The sequence below is a fragment of the Symphodus melops genome (assembly GCF_947650265.1).
Source record: "Symphodus melops genome assembly, chromosome: 14".
Lineage (NCBI taxonomy): Eukaryota > Metazoa > Chordata > Actinopteri > Labriformes > Labridae > Symphodus > Symphodus melops.
Window position 1 is genome coordinate 10,114,413 of NC_136704.1, and position 22,434 is coordinate 10,136,846.

General features: G+C 39.4%; 1 protein-coding gene across 1 annotated transcript in view; it reads left to right on the forward strand.

Moving 5' to 3' along the window:
• Window positions 1-22,434, forward strand: part of cubn (cubilin (intrinsic factor-cobalamin receptor)) — a gene marked incomplete at its 5' end in the record, with an annotated part of 54,538 nt that overhangs the window by 10,157 nt on the left and 21,947 nt on the right. The window contains 31 exons of the mRNA XM_079361373.1: window positions 915-1,039; window positions 1,405-1,597; window positions 2,086-2,204; window positions 2,982-3,216; window positions 3,438-3,619; window positions 4,280-4,442; window positions 4,668-4,858; window positions 5,133-5,289; window positions 6,046-6,221; window positions 7,075-7,240; window positions 8,397-8,622; window positions 8,700-8,830; window positions 9,196-9,385; window positions 9,842-10,002; window positions 10,290-10,471; window positions 11,392-11,548; window positions 11,804-11,988; window positions 12,412-12,571; window positions 13,230-13,411; window positions 13,632-13,800; window positions 14,155-14,336; window positions 15,383-15,539; window positions 16,025-16,141; window positions 16,247-16,360; window positions 16,521-16,649; window positions 16,766-16,898; window positions 17,392-17,597; window positions 19,620-19,801; window positions 20,879-21,071; window positions 21,230-21,427; window positions 21,977-22,123. Of these exons, the coding sequence (XP_079217499.1) occupies window positions 915-1,039; window positions 1,405-1,597; window positions 2,086-2,204; window positions 2,982-3,216; window positions 3,438-3,619; window positions 4,280-4,442; window positions 4,668-4,858; window positions 5,133-5,289; window positions 6,046-6,221; window positions 7,075-7,240; window positions 8,397-8,622; window positions 8,700-8,830; window positions 9,196-9,385; window positions 9,842-10,002; window positions 10,290-10,471; window positions 11,392-11,548; window positions 11,804-11,988; window positions 12,412-12,571; window positions 13,230-13,411; window positions 13,632-13,800; window positions 14,155-14,336; window positions 15,383-15,539; window positions 16,025-16,141; window positions 16,247-16,360; window positions 16,521-16,649; window positions 16,766-16,898; window positions 17,392-17,597; window positions 19,620-19,801; window positions 20,879-21,071; window positions 21,230-21,427; window positions 21,977-22,123 (5,208 nt within the window). The remainder of the gene's footprint in view (window positions 1-914; window positions 1,040-1,404; window positions 1,598-2,085; window positions 2,205-2,981; window positions 3,217-3,437; window positions 3,620-4,279; window positions 4,443-4,667; window positions 4,859-5,132; window positions 5,290-6,045; window positions 6,222-7,074; window positions 7,241-8,396; window positions 8,623-8,699; window positions 8,831-9,195; window positions 9,386-9,841; window positions 10,003-10,289; window positions 10,472-11,391; window positions 11,549-11,803; window positions 11,989-12,411; window positions 12,572-13,229; window positions 13,412-13,631; window positions 13,801-14,154; window positions 14,337-15,382; window positions 15,540-16,024; window positions 16,142-16,246; window positions 16,361-16,520; window positions 16,650-16,765; window positions 16,899-17,391; window positions 17,598-19,619; window positions 19,802-20,878; window positions 21,072-21,229; window positions 21,428-21,976; window positions 22,124-22,434) is intronic.

Genomic DNA, 22,434 nt, shown 5'->3' on the forward strand with positions numbered 1-22,434 from the left:
GATTCTGAATTTATTCACTTCTATCTCAATCCCACTGGTGTGCTGCAGTTCTGCTTGTTAAGCGAAAGGCGATTCTCCTGTGCTGTCTTCTTGTGAGGAGTTGGTTCCACAGCCATATATGCTGTGCTTATCTTTTAACTCCCTCTTGTGTCCTCCAAAGAAATAAGACTGGGTGAATCACACAGAGAGGTGTCTCTTCTTGCAAACACTGAAACAACAATAGGCCATTATAAAAACAATTTTACAGACAGGTTATTAAAGTTTAAAGGTGAGCCTCCCCTGAAATAACATAAAAACAGCTGCGAAGCAGAATTTATTGCAGCAGCTAAGTGCCTCATGACCTGCATATTGATTGCCTCGGTCCCAAGTTCATTTCACATGATATTCAAGCCCATAAACATCCATTTCCTGCTGTGTGCAGTTTGCTCTAATTTTTCAACTGTGTAGCTTTCACTGTTGATCCAACTAGTAAGGGCAACACAGAGAAAAAAACCCTCAGAGACCCCATGAGTCATGGGGCCATGACTGATTAAATATCTGTTTATAACTAAAATCGTATTGTAAAACTTATATTTACAAACTGTTTAAACATAATTATGCATTGCACATTGTGCATGGCTGTCAGCGCTACAGTATATCATTTCTGAAGTAGTTTTTGCAATGTGGCTCATTTGCCTATAAACCAAAGTCCAAAAAGACTGCATGATGGAATTTATGTGAGAGAGGAGGTCTGGTCTCATCAATTTTATCTAAGTATTCAGGATTTGGAGAGGTCTGACTTTGTGTCCTTGTCAGTTGACCTGAAATGTACATATATGTTCTGTTTTTGTTGTTGTACATGTGCAGTTTAAGACAGTGAGAAATAATTATCAATACCTTCTGTGTATCTTCTTCGGATTATCTATTTCCTACAGGGACAAGTCTCCCTATATGTACCTGCCCCCCTGGCTACACAGGAAATGGTTATGGACCAAGTGGTTGCACCCAGACAAGCAACATCTGTCAAACCAACAACCCCTGTGTGAATGGGCAGTGTGTGGTAAGTGTGTGTGTGTTTTCAGACATTTTGAACTGCACAGTTTCTGCTGAGACAAAGACAAAGATCTCTTAAAATATTTTTTGTGAACCTATTTGATTGATGAACATGATCATTTTTTAATAGTCAGTTATATGTAGAACTGACCCCACTATCAAATCTTTGGTTTGCATCAAAAGCCTGTTGATGATATTTTTATGAACGGAATCTAAATCCTGTTCACATTCCTGTAGTGAACATATTTTCACATTTTATTTTTGTGCTATGACTATCTCAAACATTGAAAAAGTTGACTCAAAATTAAAATGATTTTTTTTCCAACAAATCCATAAATGTCTGATTAGTGCACTGCTGCCATGTTTTCACAGGCCACCACCTCAGCTCCTGGCTTCATTTGCAATTGCTCCCCTGGCTGGCAGGGAGTTAACTGTAACCAGAATATAAACGAATGCTCGAGCAACCCCTGTCAGAATGGAGGAACCTGCACCGATGGCATTAATGGATTCACATGTGCTTGCACTGCACAATGGACTGGCCCCCTCTGCCAAACTGCACAGCAAGGTATTGGCTGGAAATTAAGATAATTACATGAGGGGAGGAGTGGGCTGAAAGGAAGAGTGAATGAGAAAAGAGGCTAGCATATGGGAATGCAGGGACATTTCTGCTAAGTATGTTCTTATTATAAAATAGATTACGTGTTATACAAACAAAATGAAAAAAGTTTTATATTGACCTGATTGTTGATCTTAGTGGAAGAAGAATTATTTCATGACTTTAATCTCTATGTAGTAAGCTTGTGGTTAGGGTTTAGGGTTTATTCTTGTGACAGATTTCTCATGTCCTCCTCACCCAATTGTTGTGTAAAGGTATTTCAAATACATACCAGTGTGCAGTATGATGATGAAACAGGCTAAAAAGAAAGAAAATACAAGTTGCAAGAAAAAAAAGAAAGGACCATGGGAGTGTATTGTGTATCAATAAACACCCCCAGTTTTTATGCTGAGAGTCTAACTCTAAGGACATCCAGTGTTATTCTGTGTTTGTTCCAGAGTGTGGAGGTTACCTGACTGGCCCTGCTGGTTCCTTCAGTTTTCCCAACACTCCAGGTCATGAAGATTATGATCACCTGGTCAGCTGTGCCTGGGTGATCCGCATCGATCCAAACAAGGTCAGGTCTCTCAGTTTTCTCTCTGTGATTCATTCTGATCAAATTGGCTAGTTTGAGGGGGTCAGCTAACTTAAAGGTCCCAAATTGTGCAAAATACACATTGTATTATGCACTTTGACACTTATATGTGTCCATAGTCTGTAAACAAAGCCCCCAATTATGAGAAAAGTCCATCCACAGTCTTGAGCCTGCTCCACTTTTCAGAATGTGTTAAACAGGCTGTTGGGAGATTTTTTCTTTGTGACATTATAATCCACGGTAGCCCCGCCCCCCAGGTAGGTGACACTAAGGGCCTGATTTACTAAAGGTTTAATTGAGATCTTAGTAAATCAGGCCCTAAGTGTTCTGCTGTGTAAGTCTGTCTTCTCAAGGTAAACAATAAGGCATTGTGCAAGAAAGCTTGAGCTCTAATGGCCTTTCAGAGAGGGACGTGGTCATGCACTCAGCTCATTTGCATTCAAAACTACAGACACAGACTCCACCTGTTCTGAATAGGGTTAAAATGGAGGGGTTTATAGGACACATGTTTAAAAGGAGAATAATCTGTGACCATATATATTCAACTTTACCTCTTTTTGTTTATATACTCAATTATCTATTAAGCCCCCCCTTTGTTTTTCAATGGGATTTTATACTGGACTTGCCCCATCATCCATTTCTTGATACACATTTCGCAAAAAGAGAAAGAGATGAATTTAGATTTTCTGAATTGGCGAATGTTGTTATATTTTATTTTCGTGCCATTTAATTCTTTGTTGTTGTCTCTTTTTCTTGTAGATTCTCCGTATTACCTTCCCCTTCTTTCATCTGGAGAGCAGCACCAACTGCAACTATGACTTCCTTCAGGTTCATGATGGAGACAGTGCCTCTGCTCACATGATTGGGAAATACTGTGGCCAAAACAATCCACCAGAACTTCACAGCTCCCACAATTCCTTGTATTTCTGGTTTCGTTCTGATGGCTCTGTCAGTGGTAGTGGTTTTACAGTCGTTTGGGAGTCTCAGGACCCAGGTGAGGGTCACAAATTCCTATCAGTCAACCATGAGACAAGGCCAAGTATTTAACTAGTTACTGATTTGCATTATAGCCAAAAGCAACATGTGATAAATAATTGACAAATCAATATCTTTTTATTGTTGATTGTGGACCAAGTGTAGAAAAAGAATCAATCAAATGTGCCTGGTCTGTAAAACAGCTGTTCATATTATATTGAAATCTTACTCTCCTATTAGTGTGCGGAGGCCAACTTACTGCTCCTTATGGCAATATCAACTCACCTGGTTACCCTGGACAGTACCCGCCAAGCCGAGACTGCTACTGGACCGTGACTGTTGATCCAGGCTTGCTCATCACCTTTGCATTTGGAACTTTAAGTCTTGAACATCACACTGACTGCAACTATGACTTCTTAGAGGCAAGAACTGCTCCTATTTATGTCAGTGTTTTTGTGAATCAGGTTAAATGGATAAAAAGAGCTTTAGATGGACTCACAGTTTAAGTGTGACAGCCAGATAACTTATTTGTCGAGTACATTATTCTAGTTTTGAGTCACCCAGAACAATGCTCTTTCTCCCAAATTCTCTTGATTATTCCCCAAATTTTTTTTTATGAATTTGCAGGGCTGTCACTCTCACCATCCACTCACCTGGCAGCCTGACCCACCTCTTTATGTTTCTCCGTCACTAAGTGTGAGCTTATCAGTGGCGTGTTTTATTTAATCGCCCTGAAACATAACTATTAAGTCATTTGCCCAGGCCATCTGTTTTTACAGCAGCATAGGGGCAAGAGGGGGCTGCTCAAAAAGATTGAATTAATCGTAACATTGACAGTCAGATAGTCTCTATAGCTTCATCCTCACAACGTCCACGACTTTGCAGATCAGTTTGTTTAGTCTGTTGGTGTTTGCTACCCTCAGCCTGCTGCCCCAGCACACACCAACAGACCTAACTAACACTGGTTTTGTTCTGTATGCCTCTCGTGATACACTCCAGGCAACAAGCTCACAATGTTTGTGCAATGAACCATCTTTCTTTCCGTTCTTCAATACAATTTCTTTTATGGCTCATTGTTGTAGATCCGCGATGGTCTTCTGCCTGAAGATCAAGTTCTGGGTCTTTACTGCAGCACGGCATCACCTGCCCCTGTGCAAACCACCGGTCCAGCTGCATGGATTCACTTCCATTCGGATTTCAGTGTTTCGGACCAAGGCTTCCACATTACATACACAACATCACCAAGTAAGAAACAGTGCATCTTCACGTTGCTAACAGGGCAGGGGGAGTTCTTTAAGATCCATGTCCGAGCTTTTAACTGTGATGTGTTTGAGTCACATTTCAATTCTTTACTTCCCAGAATGAAAATCTAGTAACTGTGCTTCTATCTCAGACTGTGGCAATGCTCTGCTCTGTTTTGACGTGTTGAAATGGTAATTCAACTCCTTACCCATATTATTTGTGCTTTAGGCGACCCTGGTTGCGGTGGTACCTTCACAGACAGCGAGGGAGTAATCATATCTCCTAATTGGCCCAATAACTATGCCCACAACCGCCAGTGTATCTATTTGATCCGACTGGCAGAGGGCGCAGAAGTGTCCCTTAACTTTACCCACATGAACCTGGAGAGTCACGGCAGCTGTAGTTTTGACTATGTGGAGGTAGGACTCTTTTATGACTCTGAAATACAGAAATATACAATCATAATCCTAATTATCTTTGCTATGTCTTGCTTGTATTCTTTCTTTTCGTGCAGCCTCTTTGCTGATCCTTTTCCTAAACTGTTTTACATGGTTTGTTTTCATATAGTCCAAATGAGTCCTCATTCTACCAGCACAGACTGAGTGACGTCAAAGTCGCATGCATTCTGGCCTGGCTGTTCAGACCTAGGTTGCATAAAGAAGATCAGAGATGTATTTGATTTCTTTCTATTAGGTTCGTGATGGAAGATTGGAGACTGATCCTCTGATTGGAAAGTACTGTGGGAGCTCCTTGCCAGCTCCTATTCGCGCATCCTCCAACTCCCTCTGGATCCGGTTTAAATCAGATGCCTCAGTCAACCGGGCTGGTTTCAGAGCTGTCTATACTGTTGGTGAGATCCCACACAAAGACACACAAGATATGATCATGTACATATGTTTGAATGTGAAATTTACTTCAAAACTTGATACAAGGATATTTCTCTTATTGCATTTATTCAGTCAACAGTACCCAACGGATACAGATAACACAATCAGGTAGACAGACAGACAGACAGACAGACAGACAGACAGACAGACAGACAGACAGACAGGAGAGAATTTCAGACAAATGCAATACATTATACTGTGCAAATATACAATACAATCGTTTGACTACAAGCTTATTAGAGAGGGGACCATTTGGCAACCAAGAGACAAAAGAAAAGGCTGCCGTGGAGCTGGACCAGGGGAGAAGTTGACCTACTTCTATGGGTTGCATTCAAAGCCAAAAGGGAAAAACAATTTGACCCTTATTTTGAAGGCAGGAAAGGGATTGCCTGAAAGTATTACATAATGCTATTTAAACACCGTGAGTGCTGAGTGAAAAAAATGACAACTGCATCAGGAGGAAAATAGAAAAGACATCGACAGTAAGGACTAGACTACTTCTTCTGATGGATCCATGTGATATGTCAATATTTTAATAATGTAATTCTGAAATTCATGAAAATTCTGAAATTTCTTATCTTATCCTGTGTCATTTGATGCACAATGCATTACTTTTTGCTGCACAAGTTTTGGGAGAGAAAGAGAGATACTTTTAAAATTGAACTGATAAACCTCACTCTATTAGCCACAGATTAACCATTTACTTTTGCTCTCCCCAGCTTGTGGTGGAACTTTGTCTGGGACTGGGCAGATACGCTCTCCATACCATCCCAACGCCTATCCGCACAACAAGGAGTGTGAGTGGATTATTAACCAACCAGAGGGCTATGTGGTCACCCTTAACTTCCTGTCATTCGATGTCGAAGGAGGCTCCTGTCGTTATGACTTTGTTGAGGTAAATAAATTTAAATGGACTGGATGCAACCCATGCAACTTTACTGCAATTTCATGTTCAAATCTGACAGCAGATTTAACATTTATCTGTGAATCATACAAAAAACAACAAAGTATTTTAATGGCTTTTATCACATGAAATATGAAAACAAACTTTACAGTCAAGTAAGTTCATCAGGATTGTTTGTGTTCCCACAGAAATATGTGTTCCTTTAAATGATAATACAATGTCAGAACCAGATGAGAAATCTGTTCTACTAAATTATGGTTATCAGGGCCCCTGATTTTGACATTTCTTATAGATACAACCTGACACATTAAAGTTAATCCACCCAGACCTAAAAACGTATCTATAAACATTTTATCAGCACTTTTTTATTATTTAATACATTTATTAAATTTAGTCAGTGGGAATGCAAGTTTAAAAATTAAATCTGTTAGATAGAGAACAAAAACAAATAATGATTCACAGAAAGAATTGTGGAAAAGATAAAACAATCTGAAATCTCTAAGCTTAATATTCATTGTGTTACTCCTCTTACATTATCATCTGAGTTGTCATAACATGTTGACAGACGTAAATCATGTATTTTAGTCATCCGGAAAAAAACTATGTAGGTGTAATAAAACTAGTTCAGAGCCTCAGCATACCTGTGTCTAGTTTTTGTTATGCGTATCTGTTTGCCTCCTCTTACATACACAGTATCGCATTTTGTTTGTTAAATGTGCTTATATGATATATCATGAAATAGTAACTTTACAGATAATATTATGTACAGTAGTATGCAATTCATGCATTAGAGGGAATGTAGTGGATCAGTTACTGTATGCTCCATGTTTCTAACATCTTCCAGGTCAGGGATGGCTCGACCTCTAGCTCTCCTCTGCTGGGGACATTTTGTGGCATCAACGTTCCCCCCAGGCTTCAGTCAACTCAGAGGTCTATGTACATCTACTTCAAAACTGATGCCTCTGTCACCAACCATGGCTTTGAAGCGGAGTATGACTCAGCCTTGGAGGGTAAGAGTAGAATCATTATCCATACATATCATCATACTAACTTATCTTTTCTCCATTATGACCATTGGTACTTCTGTTACGGTTTCTTAATCAGTTGTCTTAACTGGATACAAAAGCAAGACTTGCAGACGGTAAATCAGAAAAGGAGATTTATTACAATTCTGATAAAAAACACAGAAGACTTGAATGTACTGTGGCCTGTTGGGGAAGGCAGGTGGAAAGAGGCTGGGTGGTGTGGCTGAGGTGCTGGAGCTCAGAGGTAGAAGGTACACATAAAGAGTGGAAACAATCTACCAACGTGGAAGAGTTCAACCAGGGTTTTTAAGAAGTCACTGATGAGAATGAAATGAGTTGTACTTGGAGCTCCAGTGCCAGGAAGCCAAGTCCAGTCTCTGAAAACTCAGGGGAGAGCCATAACAGCAACACAGGGAAAAACAAACAGTGCATCGATAAAGAAAAAAGAAAAAGAAAATGTAGAACCACCAACTTCCATGATGATAAACGCTTCAATCCATACGGAGGTCAGACATCCTGCAACATCCCCTAAATATCAGGAACAAACTTTAATGAAAAATACCTTTTTTTAATCACCAATATTTTTGTTTTCAATCTGTGGTTAAGTTATTAAAATTCTCAACGCAATAAGCACAGCAGTAATCTGATGTGGTTCATTTCATTAACTAATCAGTAATTAACTGAAATACTGCATGTACTCATTTAACATATTTCTAAAAGTATTATATTTTCTTTAAATCAATTTTGAAAAAAGGCAATATAAACAGTTCTTTATACATTCTTCCATATAGTATGCTCTGCCACAGGTGCAATAGAAGGGGTAAAAGCCTTTTTTCATGATAATCAGGAGAGGTCATTTGAAGGGTTTGATCCTCGGGAGGGGTACCAGGGGTCCCTCCAAGAAATGTTTTAATATTCAGACTGTATTTTGGTGCTATATTCTGAATTTGTTGAATTGCTCTAAATGCAATATGATGTACTTAATGTTTACAAACAACATTAAAAAAAAAAAAAACCTTGCTAAAACCTGAACATGCTGTTTTTGATGTGACAAATTCCTTTGAATTTAGTTCAACTTTTTTTAATTTTTTTTAGAGCTTTTAAAAGCCCTGCTAATCTCTTTATTCTTTTCCTGCATTAGGCTGTGGTGCTACTCTGACCACTCCTTCAGGTGTCATCACAAGCCCAGGCCATCCCACACAATACCCACACGGTGCCAACTGCACCTGGTACATCAGCGTTACCCCTGGCAACCTGATTCGGCTGACATTTGACTCCTTCAACCTGGAGTACCACAGTTACTGCAACTTTGACTACGTGGAGGTGTATGATAATGGCACTGTGCAGACTGGAACCAAGATTGGGAGGTACATGATCTATTTGCATGTTTGTCCATGTGTGTGGTTGTGCTTGGTGACTTAATGGTTTGGGTGCTTTGTTGCAGATACTGTGGCCGTTCAGTGCCTCCATCTATCACCAGTACAGACTACCAGCTTTCCTTGCTGTTTGTGTCCGACTCAAGTTTGGGCTCTGAGGGATTCTCTGCCAACTATGTCTCCATTAATGCCTCCACAGGTAAACAAACTATATGTACAACACTGACGTTAATATTAAGACATTGTGGCAAATAACAACTGAGCAAAAGTTTTTGGATCCTATCTTGACAGAATGATTTTTTTTGTCCAAAATGCATCTGTCTCAATTTGTTGGCTGATTGTTTCTGACTTTGTGAAAAAGCTGTGGCAAAGTATAACTTGCAAACTTTGCAAAAGGCATATAATAGTGTCCAAAATAATCCAAATGTTATATTTGATAGTGTTTTGAAAATGTCACTCCTCAAATGTTATTTATAGTTATAAGAAGAAAACAAAAAAATGTTCTCATAATAAAAAAGTTCTGTTTCTTAACATTTGTTATATTGTGTGTGTCTCTCTCATCAGACTGCAGTGAGACCTTCACCTCCCCTACAGGATCCTTCTTTTCGCCCAACTTCCCGAACAACTATCCAGCTAACAGAGAGTGTATCTTCAAGATCATTGTGCAGGTCAACATGCAGATTATGCTGAACTTCACCAACTTTGACCTGGAGGGCTCCCCTCCCTCTTGCAGCTTTGACTTTGTGGAGATCAGGTATGGGAAGAATGGGAAGTCTGAAACCCAATTCCAGCTTAAACACCTGAACATAGTTATGTCTGTTTGTGACTTTGGTTGTTACGCATTTAAAACCAATGGTTTTTAAATTATTGGTGAAGAAGACATGGAATAAGCAACGTCCTGAACCGTTTAAACAATTATGATTTGATGTCCCAGGTACATGTGACGATATTATATCTTTAGCTTCACCAAGGATAACATGTTTCTGACAAAAAACTATTTCAAAGATTCTTAAATACAAATGACAATTTATAGTAAGCATGCAACATACATCTATGGCCAGATTTGTATCAGTCAGGTATTGGTTATGAATACCTTTACTTCTAGAATACCTAGGTTGTGATTATTTAAGGTGTCTGTATGTGGTGGAACATCTGATTTTCTTTACTCAATATGAGCACTTTCATTTTGAATTCCCACTGTCTTGTGCAGGGACGGTGGCTATGAGACATCCCCTTTGATTGGCAAGTTCTGTGGGGGCCAGAGGCCTCCAGTCCTGGTATCCCATAGCAATCGTCTATGGGTAAAATTCCGATCTGATTACGTCATTATGCGAACAGGATTCAACGCACATTGGGATGGCACACAGACTGGTAAGTGGCTGATGTGCTTTTCTTTGGGATGTCACAAAGGGGAACTCTGCAAATGGCCTGTTGGCTCACACATTTTCTGAAAAGTGGAGCAGATAAAAGACGGAGAGGCTAGAGAAACTTATTAGACTTAAGTATTTCAAATAATATGTGACCTTTGAGTTACTTTTAGAAGGATGACTTTCTTCCATGTAGTTTGTTAATCTATTAGAAGTTAGCCACAAATTTAGATTCTGATTCTTTTGCATATCTCTTACACACACATACACCTGTTTTTGTTTTCTCACAAGGCTGTGGAGGGATGTTGACAACTGCATCTGGAGCATTTTCCTCACCTAACTACCCCCTGCCATACCACCCTAACGCTGAGTGCTACTGGACCATCAGGATCAACCAGGGCAGCCAAATCCTCCTCAGTTTCTCGAATTTCCACCTGGAGTCCAGCATTTCCTGTTCCTATGATTACTTAGCTGTGAGTATTATATCCATTTCGTTTAGAAGCATACGCAGAACTTTGTCCTTCACAGATTTTATTGACTGCATCATATTGAACTGGAATTATGTTTGTAACTCCAGAGGTAAAGAATAGCAGAGAAAACCTCAAACTCACAGCAGATCAAGTTATTGCTTAAAAGTTGCATCGGTTCACATTGCAAATATTATTTCCAACAAATTCCAGTTTAATGACTCTTTATCGATTCTCAACTAGTGCGGCAATAAAATTAAAAACTACAGTTGTCATGAATAAGACGGATATAATCTGTATATCAGCTAAAATCAAAGTTGTGCAGCATATCACAGTCCTTTTTGCAGGTGTTCAAACCAAGTAGCAACCTCTGGTGTTGAAGATATAAAGCCAATGCAGAATTGTTAAAAAAAACAACAACAGTGTCTTCTTGAGGCTGACTTCAAGAGAGTGAATCTTTTTAAAACTCATCCTTCTTGATTTTATGAACGATACCAGTTATGAATAGGTAGGTTTGAGGCTGACCTGACTGACAGACGGGTACGGTGTAATTGTAAGGCATAAAGCTCAGCTCCTACTCTCAGCCTGTCATTAGGTTGAAGGAAAGCTGGGCTAAGACAGGGTCTCCAGCATGGCAGCTGCCCTCCAGTGAGCCTCCTGAGCTCTCTGCATTAACAGATGGGTGATGTCACTCAGGCTGCGATCTTTAATAGCTGCTGCCTATGGTCCAGACCTGGATGTGCGCGACTACTACTTTTACCCAGACCTGGTATTAGCAATTTGGGCTAGTTGATCACAAGTGGACAGCTATAAGCACAACTATTTGCACCTGACAAAATATCTCCAAGTCAGAGTATTGTACTCTGTGTTTTTTATGTTGTTTTCTTTTTGCTTGATTTACCAAACATGCATTTCTGTTTGTTCAGGTATATGATGGCAACAGCACAAATGCTCCAGAGCTTGCCAGACTGTGTGGCAGTCAGATGCCTGTTCCCATAAACTCTTCAAGCCACCAGCTCTACATTAAACTACGCACTGACAACAGCGTCAGCGCTGGAGGATTCCTTGCTTCGTACACATCCAGTATGATAAAGAACAAATGAAAATCAGAAATTGGAATTGTGTGACTTTGCTTTATTATGTTATAATGTGTTGTTTTGAAAGTTAAACTTTGAAGATTATGTCTTGAGTATGGGGGAACATCTTCATAGTGTCAAATCAAATATATAAATAAATATACCACAATGCATATTTAGGATTATAGATAAACACACATGTCAACTCTACTTTTTAATTGTGTTTTATAATTTATAAATCTTTGACTGTGTTTGTTTTTAGACTGCAATGGCGTGCTCATCTCAGGCCGACACTCAGGAGTGGTCGAGTCACTGAACTTTCCCAACAACTACCCAGCCAACTCACTGTGCAGCTGGACCATCCAGGCCAGCGGTGGAAACACCATCAACTACACATTTACTGCCTTTCAGCTGGAGAGCAATGGTTGTTACTATGACTATGTGAAGGTATACAGATAAAAACCATTCAATAATATGAATCTAGAGCTAGACGCAAATTCCAATCCAATCCAATCCACTTTATTTGTATAGCACATTTGAACAACAAAAATGTCTCCAAAGTGCTGTACATATGATAATAGAAGAATTCCACATTCCACACTCACTGTACTCAGTACACCTCGATTGAACAGCTTTTTCTTAAGTCTCTCTCTTTCAGCTCATCACCTTCATATGTGCTTGTCATTAACCCCAAGTCTTGAGTCAGTCTTTGAGTTCTTCAGTTCTATTATTGCTTTTTAAGAATGTATAAGCAGGTTTAATGGTTTGAATTGAGACGACACCACACTTTTATTTTTGTCCCCCTATGTCAATGGAATTCTTTTTTGTAACGCTTACTAACACCATTCTCTCCAAATCTTTTTGTCTTAGCTCTATAATGGACCTAACACACAAGCCCCTCTGATTGGCACATACTGCGGGTACAGCCCTCCTCCAGCCAATGGCACCACGAGCTCAGCACTCACTGTGGTGTTAAGAACAGACTCCTCTGTGTCTATGTCTGGCTTCCAGATGATGTGGTATCAAAATGGTAAGGGAATGTCTTTTTTTGTTGTTGTTGGTGAGACTGGATAAACAGGACAATCATTATTGTCTGGTGTCAGTTTTGTTGTGTGTCATGGGGGCGGCTGTGGCTCAGTGGGTAGAGTCGCCATTTCTTAATCGGAATGTCGAGGATTCGATCCCCAGCTCCTGTGAGCAACATGCAAATTCTCCTGTGATTGTACTTTAAAGAGCGTTATATTTAGGATGAAGAACATGCATTTATATATATATATATATATATATATATATATATATATATATATATATAGCATACTCCATCCATTATCAAGGAAATATCACATTTGCAGGCAAACAGAGGCAAGCCAGTGCAGAGCACATGTGTGTTTACTCTGCTGCAGCTATGACTATGCGATCCCCACTTGTAGCTTTACATGAGCAAACAAGGATGTTAAACTTCTGTAATATTGCATGGTTTCAGGCTTGCTGAAAATATTCTGCACAGATTATTCAAAATGTAAATAAGTTTGAACTGATTTTTGTTTAAATGCACTGAGTTGTTATTTTATCTTGTTGCTTTGAAGTTCACAGTACTAATTCTTGACCATCCTCATGTTGACATTTCCAAACACTACCATTTGATAGTGACACTAAAGTCCCTTCCCATTTTGTGTGTCCCCATGTAGGTTGTGGCGGGGATCTCTCTGGTCCCAGCGGCTCCTTCAACAGCCCAGGATACCCAAACAGGTATCCAGAAAACCGTGAGTGTATCTGGTATATCACTGCATCAACTGGCAGCAGCCTGACCATTACCATCCATGAGTTTGATGTGGAGTTTCACCAAGACTGCAGCTATGATGTGCTGGAAGTAAGATATTGATCATCTCTCTGTTAGGGTTTGTCCAATGAATAGTTCACAAAAAACAATTAAAGTGATCATTAAAAACAACACAAGACAACATTTTAATGTTAGAAAACCTTAATTAAGTGTATTTTTCACAAGATGTGACCTTTCAGCATCAGTTATCGTTCAGATTGTTAACAGCATTGACATTTCCTTTTGTCGATAACCTTTGATTTTCCTTCAGGTGTTTGGTGGTCCAGACTTATTGGCACCTCGACTGGCTCAGCTCTGCACCACGACATCCAGCCCAATGCAAGTCTCCAGCACTGGCAACCTGCTCACTGTGCGTTTTAAGTCTGATGCCTATGTCAGTGGTAGAGGTTTTAATGCAAGTTGGGTTGAAGTCCAGGGAGGTGAGTGGACTCCACTATCTTTTCCCTTTGGTGATCCCTCTGTATCAATATACAACAGAATAGGGAATATTATGCACTCTATCTGTATATTTTTTGGAAAGACTGCAGATGACTGATGGAGTAAAATAATCAGTTGGGTAATTTTTCAGAATAACATAAAGTGATTTATTTTGTTTATCGAGAAGACTTATTTGTGAGCCAAATTTAAACTGGTATGGAAACTGAAGCTTTCATTATAACAATCAATTTATACTGATTTTATTAAAAAGACACCCGAGACAAGCATTCCACTTTAAACCAGAGCCTACGATAAACTTTTTAGTAAGGCTTAATCAATGGTGTTTCTTCCTGCAGGCTGTGGAGGCCCCATCACAGCTCCATCAGGCGAGATCCATTCTCCTTTGTATCCAAGCAGCTATCCCAACAATGTGGACTGTTCCTGGGTGATCAGTGTGGATCATAACCACCGAGTGTTATTTAACTTCTCTGACCTGGATATTGAACCCCATAGTAGCTGCATGTGGGACTATGTGGCTGTGAGTGACTGATTTGAAACCCTTTAGTTTTTTAAGGACATTGTACCTTGTTATTTATTTTACTGAACGACAATCAACCTGGGCCTGTATTCACAGATGTTCTGATGTTCTTAACACTGCTTACATTGTTCTTAACTAATGAGTCCTAGCTTAAGCGTGGTGTAGCAGAGCAGTTCAGAGTTCTTAGTGAGGAGGTGTGGTTGACCCCTTTGATATGACACATTCTTTAAAAAGCTATGAAAGAAGGTGCAGTAATGACTTAGGTGTCTGCCTTTTCATGTCCATGAGAGCCAGATTTGTAATGTTTTAATGTAATTTCTGCCTCAATTTTCATGTATAGCTGTAAAAAGACAGGAAATGTAGGGTCATGCAACAATGGTCTTCTTTAAGATAGCTCTCTGAATATTTCACTTTTAGTGACAGCCATACTTTTACTGTATATAACATATTATTAACTGTACTACCTCTATACTATACTTATACTCACCATAAGGTTTTATGATTCCTGTATAGGTTGAACAATTGTAACATATACATTTATACATTGTAACATCAATTGTAACATATACATTTTGGGGGCGGCAGTAGCTCAGTCTGTAGGGACTTGGGTTGGGAACCGGAGGGTCGCCGGTTCAAGTCCCGGCACGGACCAAGTCCGGAAATTGGTCTGGTAGCTGGAGAGGTGCCAGTCCACTTCCTGAGCACTGCCGAGGTGCCCTTGAGCAAGGCACCGAACCCCAACAACCGCTCTGGGGCGCCCTCTGTGGGCAGCCCCCTCACTCTGAGACCTCTCCATTAAATGCAGAGTGAAAACCGAATTTCCCCTCGCGGGATTAATAAAGTATATGAAAGAAAGAAAGAAAGAAATTCCTGACTACCGTACATAGAATCCTGCAATAAGTTATAACATGAATTTTAAAAGTGTCTTTTTGTTGTATGTATCTTTGAATTGGTAACTAAGTGTATCGTAAGTCAAGCACATAAGCTTACTCTTTACCTTTAAGATACACTACACCTTTTTGAATCCATGTGTTTTACCTATACAGATCTATGATGGTCCAACCATGTCTGCTCCTCTGCTTGCCCGGGTGTGTGGTACCAGTGCTCCTCCAGCCATCACCTCAACGCAGAACACCATCTATGTTCGCTTTAGGTCCGACTCCAGTAACAGCCACCGTGGCTTCAGTGCTCGCTTCTCTGAGGGTAGGTTACTTCAGCCTCTCTGTTGAACTCACGCAACATGGATGAAATATCAAATCTGTCAATCCTTTTGAATCCTTGTTAATGCTTTGACAAACCAATTGCTCCATTTTAGCTCTACAATACCAAATCACAACATTATTATTATTATTGTGTATAATTGTGACAATTTCTTCGAGAGCAGTGGTTCTCAACTGGAGTGACGTGTACTCTTTTCTATTTATTTCTTGATTTGAGGTTGTGGGAAAGTATATAGCAGGACTTAAAAGAAACAAATCAATAATACACATTTCAACCAAAAGCTGAGAAGTAAAGAATATAGAGTTGGGATGGTCTGGTATACAGAATGAAGACTTGTTCTGTAAGTCTTCTGATCCATGTGTCAATATATAAGACTGTACTATTCCAATGGTAGGTATTGGTGAAACAGCTCAACTGTGATATGAGGAAGAAGCTGACCGTATCATTTTGTTTTTGTGTTTCTCCAGCTTGTGGTGCAACCATCATGACAGACGATTTGGGAGGGGCTATTGCATCACCGCGTTACCCAGCTCAGTACCCACCTAATCTGAACTGTAGCTGGATCATCAAAGCACAGGAACCATGTGAGTTTTGTCAGTCAGTGGGCCATACTAGACAACCTTTGTGCACACCATGTCATTTAAAAAAAACATGTACGTTAAACCTTTGATTTGTCTCTTTTTGGTCAGTCAACCATGTGACCCTGTCATTCACTGACTTTGAGTTGGAGATGATTAATTCAGACTGCACCCATGACTCTGTGAATATCCTGGATGGAGACAACTACCAAGCACCTTCCATAGGTAGATTTGCTGGTTGCGTGATTGTGTGCCAGTGCATGTGTGTCTATGTGAGAGAAAGGAAACAGGAACAGCATTCCGGGTTTCTTATTCTTCCAATATCTTCTATATTGGGTTGTTTTATTTGGAGCCTGAAATCTTTATCTGAAATCGTTTTTGTCAGGTACCTACTGTGGCTCTGAAATACCTCACCCAGTTACATCCTTCAGTAACTCTCTGGTGGTCAACTTCATCACTGACAACAGCATCTCCAAAAAAGGATTCAGAGCCACCTACTCAGCATCCACCTCCAGTAAGCCGTCCTCTGACATACTGCTAAAAGTGTAAACTGGAGACACATATTTTCTCATGTGCAGACAGTGTTACAAGCTGTTAATGACGCTCATTCTTCTCAATGTTTCTGCTTAGGCTGCGGAGGAGATCTGGTTATGGAAAGTGGTGCATTCAACAGCCCCAACTATCCAGACGCATATCCCCCAAATGTGGAGTGTGTGTGGACCATCAGGAGCTCACCAGGGAACCGTCTGCAGCTCTCCTTTATGTTCGTAAATCTTAGCATGCAGAGTCATTGCCTTTTATGTGTCCCACAACCCTCGACCATCCCCTTCTGCTGTCTTCATATGATTTGTTTTAAACAGGCAGTAGTGCAGGAGTTTACAACAGAAAACAAAATAGAGAATAAGCAAATCCTCAAAAATAGATAAATGTTGGATTCCTAGAAAACAACTATAACTTTAAGGTTGTAAAACAAAAACCTAACTATTAGCCAAGTGAGCTCTCTGGTCATTCCTAAAAAACATACAACATTTGTGTTTCATTTTAAGACTTTTTTCCTCCTACCAGAGATTCTTTTAAGATCATCTGAAGTGTCATTTAGAAAATGAGCAAAGAGTAATAGTTGAAAGATGACATTGTTACCTGTTCAAGCGTTTGAATGTGTCACACTTGTTGTTGTGCCTTTGTGCTTTCTGTCTTGTATTCAGATGATACTTTACGCTCAAATGTTGATGTTATTCTCCTTGTGTTTTGTTTAGTGTCTTTCATCTTCAGGGAAACATTGGCTGTCAAAATGACTACCTGGAAATTAGAGAAGGCAACTCTACCGGGACTCTTGTTGGGCGCTTCTGTGGAAACTTGCTTCCCTCCAACTACACCTCTGTGATTGGTCACATCTTGTGGGTTAAGTTTGTCTCTGACGCATCTGTAAGTGGAGCAGGATTCAGAGCCACCTTTTCACACTGTAAGTATTTCTGTGTGCAGACAAATCAGAACATGCCCATGTATAAAAGAGTGGCGTATGTGCTTTCGTAACTACTTGCAGGTTGGGGATTTGCATTTTCCTTACCATTTCTGTGAAACTAGTTCACTTAGCTAATAGTTAGTTTAACTTGTGGGAGACTTCAATAATTTGCAACAGGTTCAGAGGGCTGGGAAATTAATAGAAACATACTCTAAAGCTAGTTACATTCTAAGCTTTAATCAACATAATTTTGCCCATGTTGATTATTTTGGTTATTTTCAGCGCAAAGTCAAGTGATGACACGTCCAATATGCGACATGGAGGCAATGTACATAGTTTGGACACATTTAATCTTTAGGCAAGACGACACGGAACAAAACTAAGTGAAATGTAAATACTGCGGGAAAACTGTTTGCAAATAATGCAAGTTTTTTATTTTCTACTGTTTTACAGAAGCTAATTTCTACTGTAAATCCAAATTGTGCCATTTTCATTTAAAGCAATGCTTTGATTTCAGTTCGGAATATTCAATAAATTAAAAAGAGTTCATCAGATATCACAGCTTTAATGATATTGATTTGAGGTCATATCGCCCAGCTCAAGGTTCACAGACAGAGACCATAAGAGGAAGGTACTATATGTATGTCGGTAGACAGGCCTTAAATTGTATTCAGCACTAATGAAATGAATGAAAAGTCTATTCACCCAGCCGCTTGATTGGTTTATAAAAAACAAACCGTCGATCTGACATTGGTTGAAGTTTTTACAGGCTTACAGTTGCTACAGATGACAGCGTTTTATCGTTCCTTTTTTAGAGCACATAAGATCTTAATTCTTTCCTTAAGCTCTGTTTTATTGTCTTTATGTTTTATGTCTGCACTGTGCATCTGTAAAGCACTGTGCCTTGCCTTGTGTCTGAACAGTGCTATATAAATACACTTGCCTTTCCTGAATTACTGTCAGCACATAAAGACAATTTCAACCAAAACCTTAAAAAGTGTATCTGGAAAAAAAAATGACCTACCCTACCTTTAAGGTAAAACATGTAGTTAAGAGGCTTAACTATAGGTCAAAAGTTTCCCACAATGAGGAAGTGTGGCCTGCTTTCATAAATTGGAGAACACTGGGCCCAAGTTTTTCCAGTCCTCCCTCTCAATCCAGGATGACACAGCCACACCCACTGTCACCTGAAACACAAAACAAGCAAACAGCAACATAAGAAACCAGGAGGACCGTCACGCCTGTTTCTAAAAAAAAAAAAACTAAAAAAAAAAAAAAACTCTAGCCCCATATCTTGTAATGCAAGAAAATGAGAATGAAGTATTCTGTGTTTCTTAATAGATTACAGGAGTGATGAGTTGATTAATTTTTCTTGTACTTCATATTCTGTTATTCTGATTCACTATGATTCAATTAGCTGGTGCTGGTGGGGCGGCAGTAGCTCAGTCTGTAGGGACTTGGGTTGGGAACCGGAGGATCGCCGGCTCAAGTCCCGGCACGGACCAAGTCCGGGAACTGGTCTGGTAACTGGAGAGGTGCCAGTCCATTTCCTGAGCACTGCCGAGGTGCCCCTGAGCAAGGCACCGAACCCCAAAACTGCTCTGGAGCGCTCGCTGTGGGCAGCCCCCTCACTCTGAGACCTCTCCATTAATGCATGTCACTAGAACCCTGTTTGTGCATGAGTGTGTATCTCGGCCTATGTGTGTGTTCATTAGACAGAGTGTAAACCGAATTTCCCCTCGTGGGATTAATAAAGTGTAAATTATTATTATTATTATTCTTTTATGGATTTTAGCCAAATAGAAGTTAACAACAACATCTCAACAACACTTTTATTTGTTTTAAATTGTAGAAGACAGTGAACATTATCTTGTCACTTTCTGCTTTTTGGGACTATAACTGAAAAATACTGTTTAATTCTTTCTCACATGCATATTCCTATGTTTGTCTATGCTAAGGAGAAATCAAATTATATAGAGAGAAATACATAAATCCAATGCTGTCTTTTGACTTTTCTCTTAGTGTATGGCAACGATGTAACAGGGGAGTTTGGTCAGATAGCATCCCCACTGTATCCCAGAACATATCCCATGAATTCCCACTACCGCTGGACCATAACTGTGGATGGAGACAGCTTCGTCCAGATTCGTTTCTTGGACATGGACATAGAGGACCTGTATGACTGCTACTACGACCATCTCAAGGTAAGATTCTAATATGCCAGATACACCATGCAATGTTTAGTTTAGTTTCACATTGTACTTGATGGCAATACAAGCAATTGACACACTGACAGTTTTGAAATGAGTCCAGATGCAACAGATTGTTTATTGATCTATGGTTCGACTCTGATTGTGACTCACATTGTAATATGAAATGCTGCTTTTAAAACATGACGTTTATCTCAAGGATCTTAAATGCACAATCATGCATTCCTACAATATCATGTGCATGTCATTACCTGGAGGCAGCACACAGTTATGACTGTGTCCTATTTCTCCCTAAGAATTAAAGTAAAAGATTAAACAGTGCAGTGGATTTATATTTGTCCCTACTTTAAAAGTCCATATGATGCAGGAAACAAAGTGTCAGGTCTCATTTTCTTCTTGGTGACAACCCCTGAACACCCTTTTACTTTCCCCCTAATTTATGTCTCAAAGTCACAAGAAGTATGACAATGACAGGTAAGGTTGAGCAATTTAAGGAGTTTAAATTAAAATTAAAATTGTTCCACAATAATAAAAATATAATATTATCATTATATCATCATTATATCATTATAATTTTTTTCAAAGTTGTGTTGTTGTATTTTGGCTTTAGGAGTACATCAACTCTACCTTAAAAACAAAGTTAATCTATGTTTATTTTGTATGTATTATTTTTCATTATTAATAGTATAGTTTAAAGTTTGTATTTTATAGGTCTGTCATTAGTTTATTTTTATCCCCAGCCTGCGTGGGCTTACATCATGACACTATGAATTAGACGCTCCAGAGTGCAGGTCTATTCATCGTCATGAAACAGATGAGAAAATTTAAAGCAAGATAAACCCTAGTTTAACAGAGCATCTTGTCTTCTTGTACAACCTTTTGAGACAAAATAATAAGACTTAAACAGATCAAACTTTTTATAACCATCCCAGTTTTTGCTACTTCAATAACTCCATAAAGTCAAAATATTTTTTACAATGCAAAAGAAGATAGATATACTCATATTTATGAAGGTAACAATAAACGCCTCTTGTCGCAAGAGTTGTTTCTCATCACCTTGTTTCTTTCCAGATATTTGATGGGCCTACTGTCCATTACTACCCCATGGGGACTTTCTGTGGTTTGGCCCTGCCCCATCCTCTTAGAAGTTCTGGAAGCGCTGTCACACTGCAGTTCACGTCAGATGCAGTTGTGGGAGGACGAGGCTTTCTTGTGGAATGGACTGCTGTCCAGGACTCTGGACCCCCACCTACTATCCAACCAGGTCTGAGAAAAAAAAATGCTTCTTTAAGTCTTGCAGTAATGTATGGATGTTTGTCAGTAATGTCAAAAATAAAATGTATATATTCATGAATGAATGAGCGATCACATGGTTGACTTTCCCCATGATCATGACTTTATCGTCATACTCTTCTGTGTCAGGTGTCTGTGGGGGATTGCTAATGACAGGGGAGACTCCTGGTTTCCTATTTTCTCCTGGCTGGCCCGATAACTATCCTGCAAACCAAGAGTGTACCTGGTTAATACGTTCTCCAGACTCAACTGTGGAGTTTAACATCCTTTCTCTGGATATGGAGGACTACCCTTCTTGCTTATTTGACAGCCTTGTCATCAGAGACGGTAGGACATAAACATAAACACGTTACGTTTTACACACTTGATTGAAATGCACGTTATTATCTTGAGGACATTGTGATCTAAAGGCTTATGCTTAATTTGTTTGACATGTGTTTCTTATATAGAAATATTGGAGTTGATGCCTATGTATGCATGGATTATTATTTTTTTGACATCTCTGACATCTCTCCATTAGTGTATGTCCAAAGGATCAATGTGTGTAGCATGTTCAACAGTGTAAAAATGTATATTCATAAAGTAAAGAAGACATAAAGAAAAAAAAAAGTTAAATTTACCATTAGCTTATTGTTGTCAAGTTCTCACATTAGAATTAACTGTGGGTATTATGTGTTTGAGAGAGCGTCAGAAGACAGCTTTGGTTTTAAACTTGGCTTAAAAGTCTCTACCAGGGCACAACACTATGTAGTCCACATATGTTTATTCTGTTAGTTTGTTCTGTAGAGACACACAGTTTTGATTTTAGTGAGTTGGTTTTGTTTTTGTGATCACTTTTTGGTTCACATTTGTGTTTGCTTGTTTTTTTGTTCTCAGGGGCATCAAGTGTCTCCCCTGTTCTTGCTACCGTGTGTGGTCGGGATCCTCCAGGTTCTCTTCACTCAACAGGAGACTCCATGTACATTCACTTCTCCTCAGACAGCATCGTTAATGCCGGAGGTTTTAATGCAACCTACTCCAAAGGTAATGCACCAGAAGCAGTCTCTGTGTTTACATATCCTCTGAACATAAACATCTATACAGTCAAATAATCAGGGGACACACCAAATACATCGCTGTCACTATGTAATCCATAAATATCATCTAGAAGGCTCATAAATGAAAGAGGTAAAACATAAATAAACACCAAGGGACAGAGCCTTAACTCCTGCAGCACATCCTTTTATACTCAATCAGGGCAGATCAAGTGTCCCTAATGGAAAAACAAAACACACTATGACCCACTGCTATTGTCCACTAGAGACTAAGCATTGATCCTTAGACTTTAATAACAT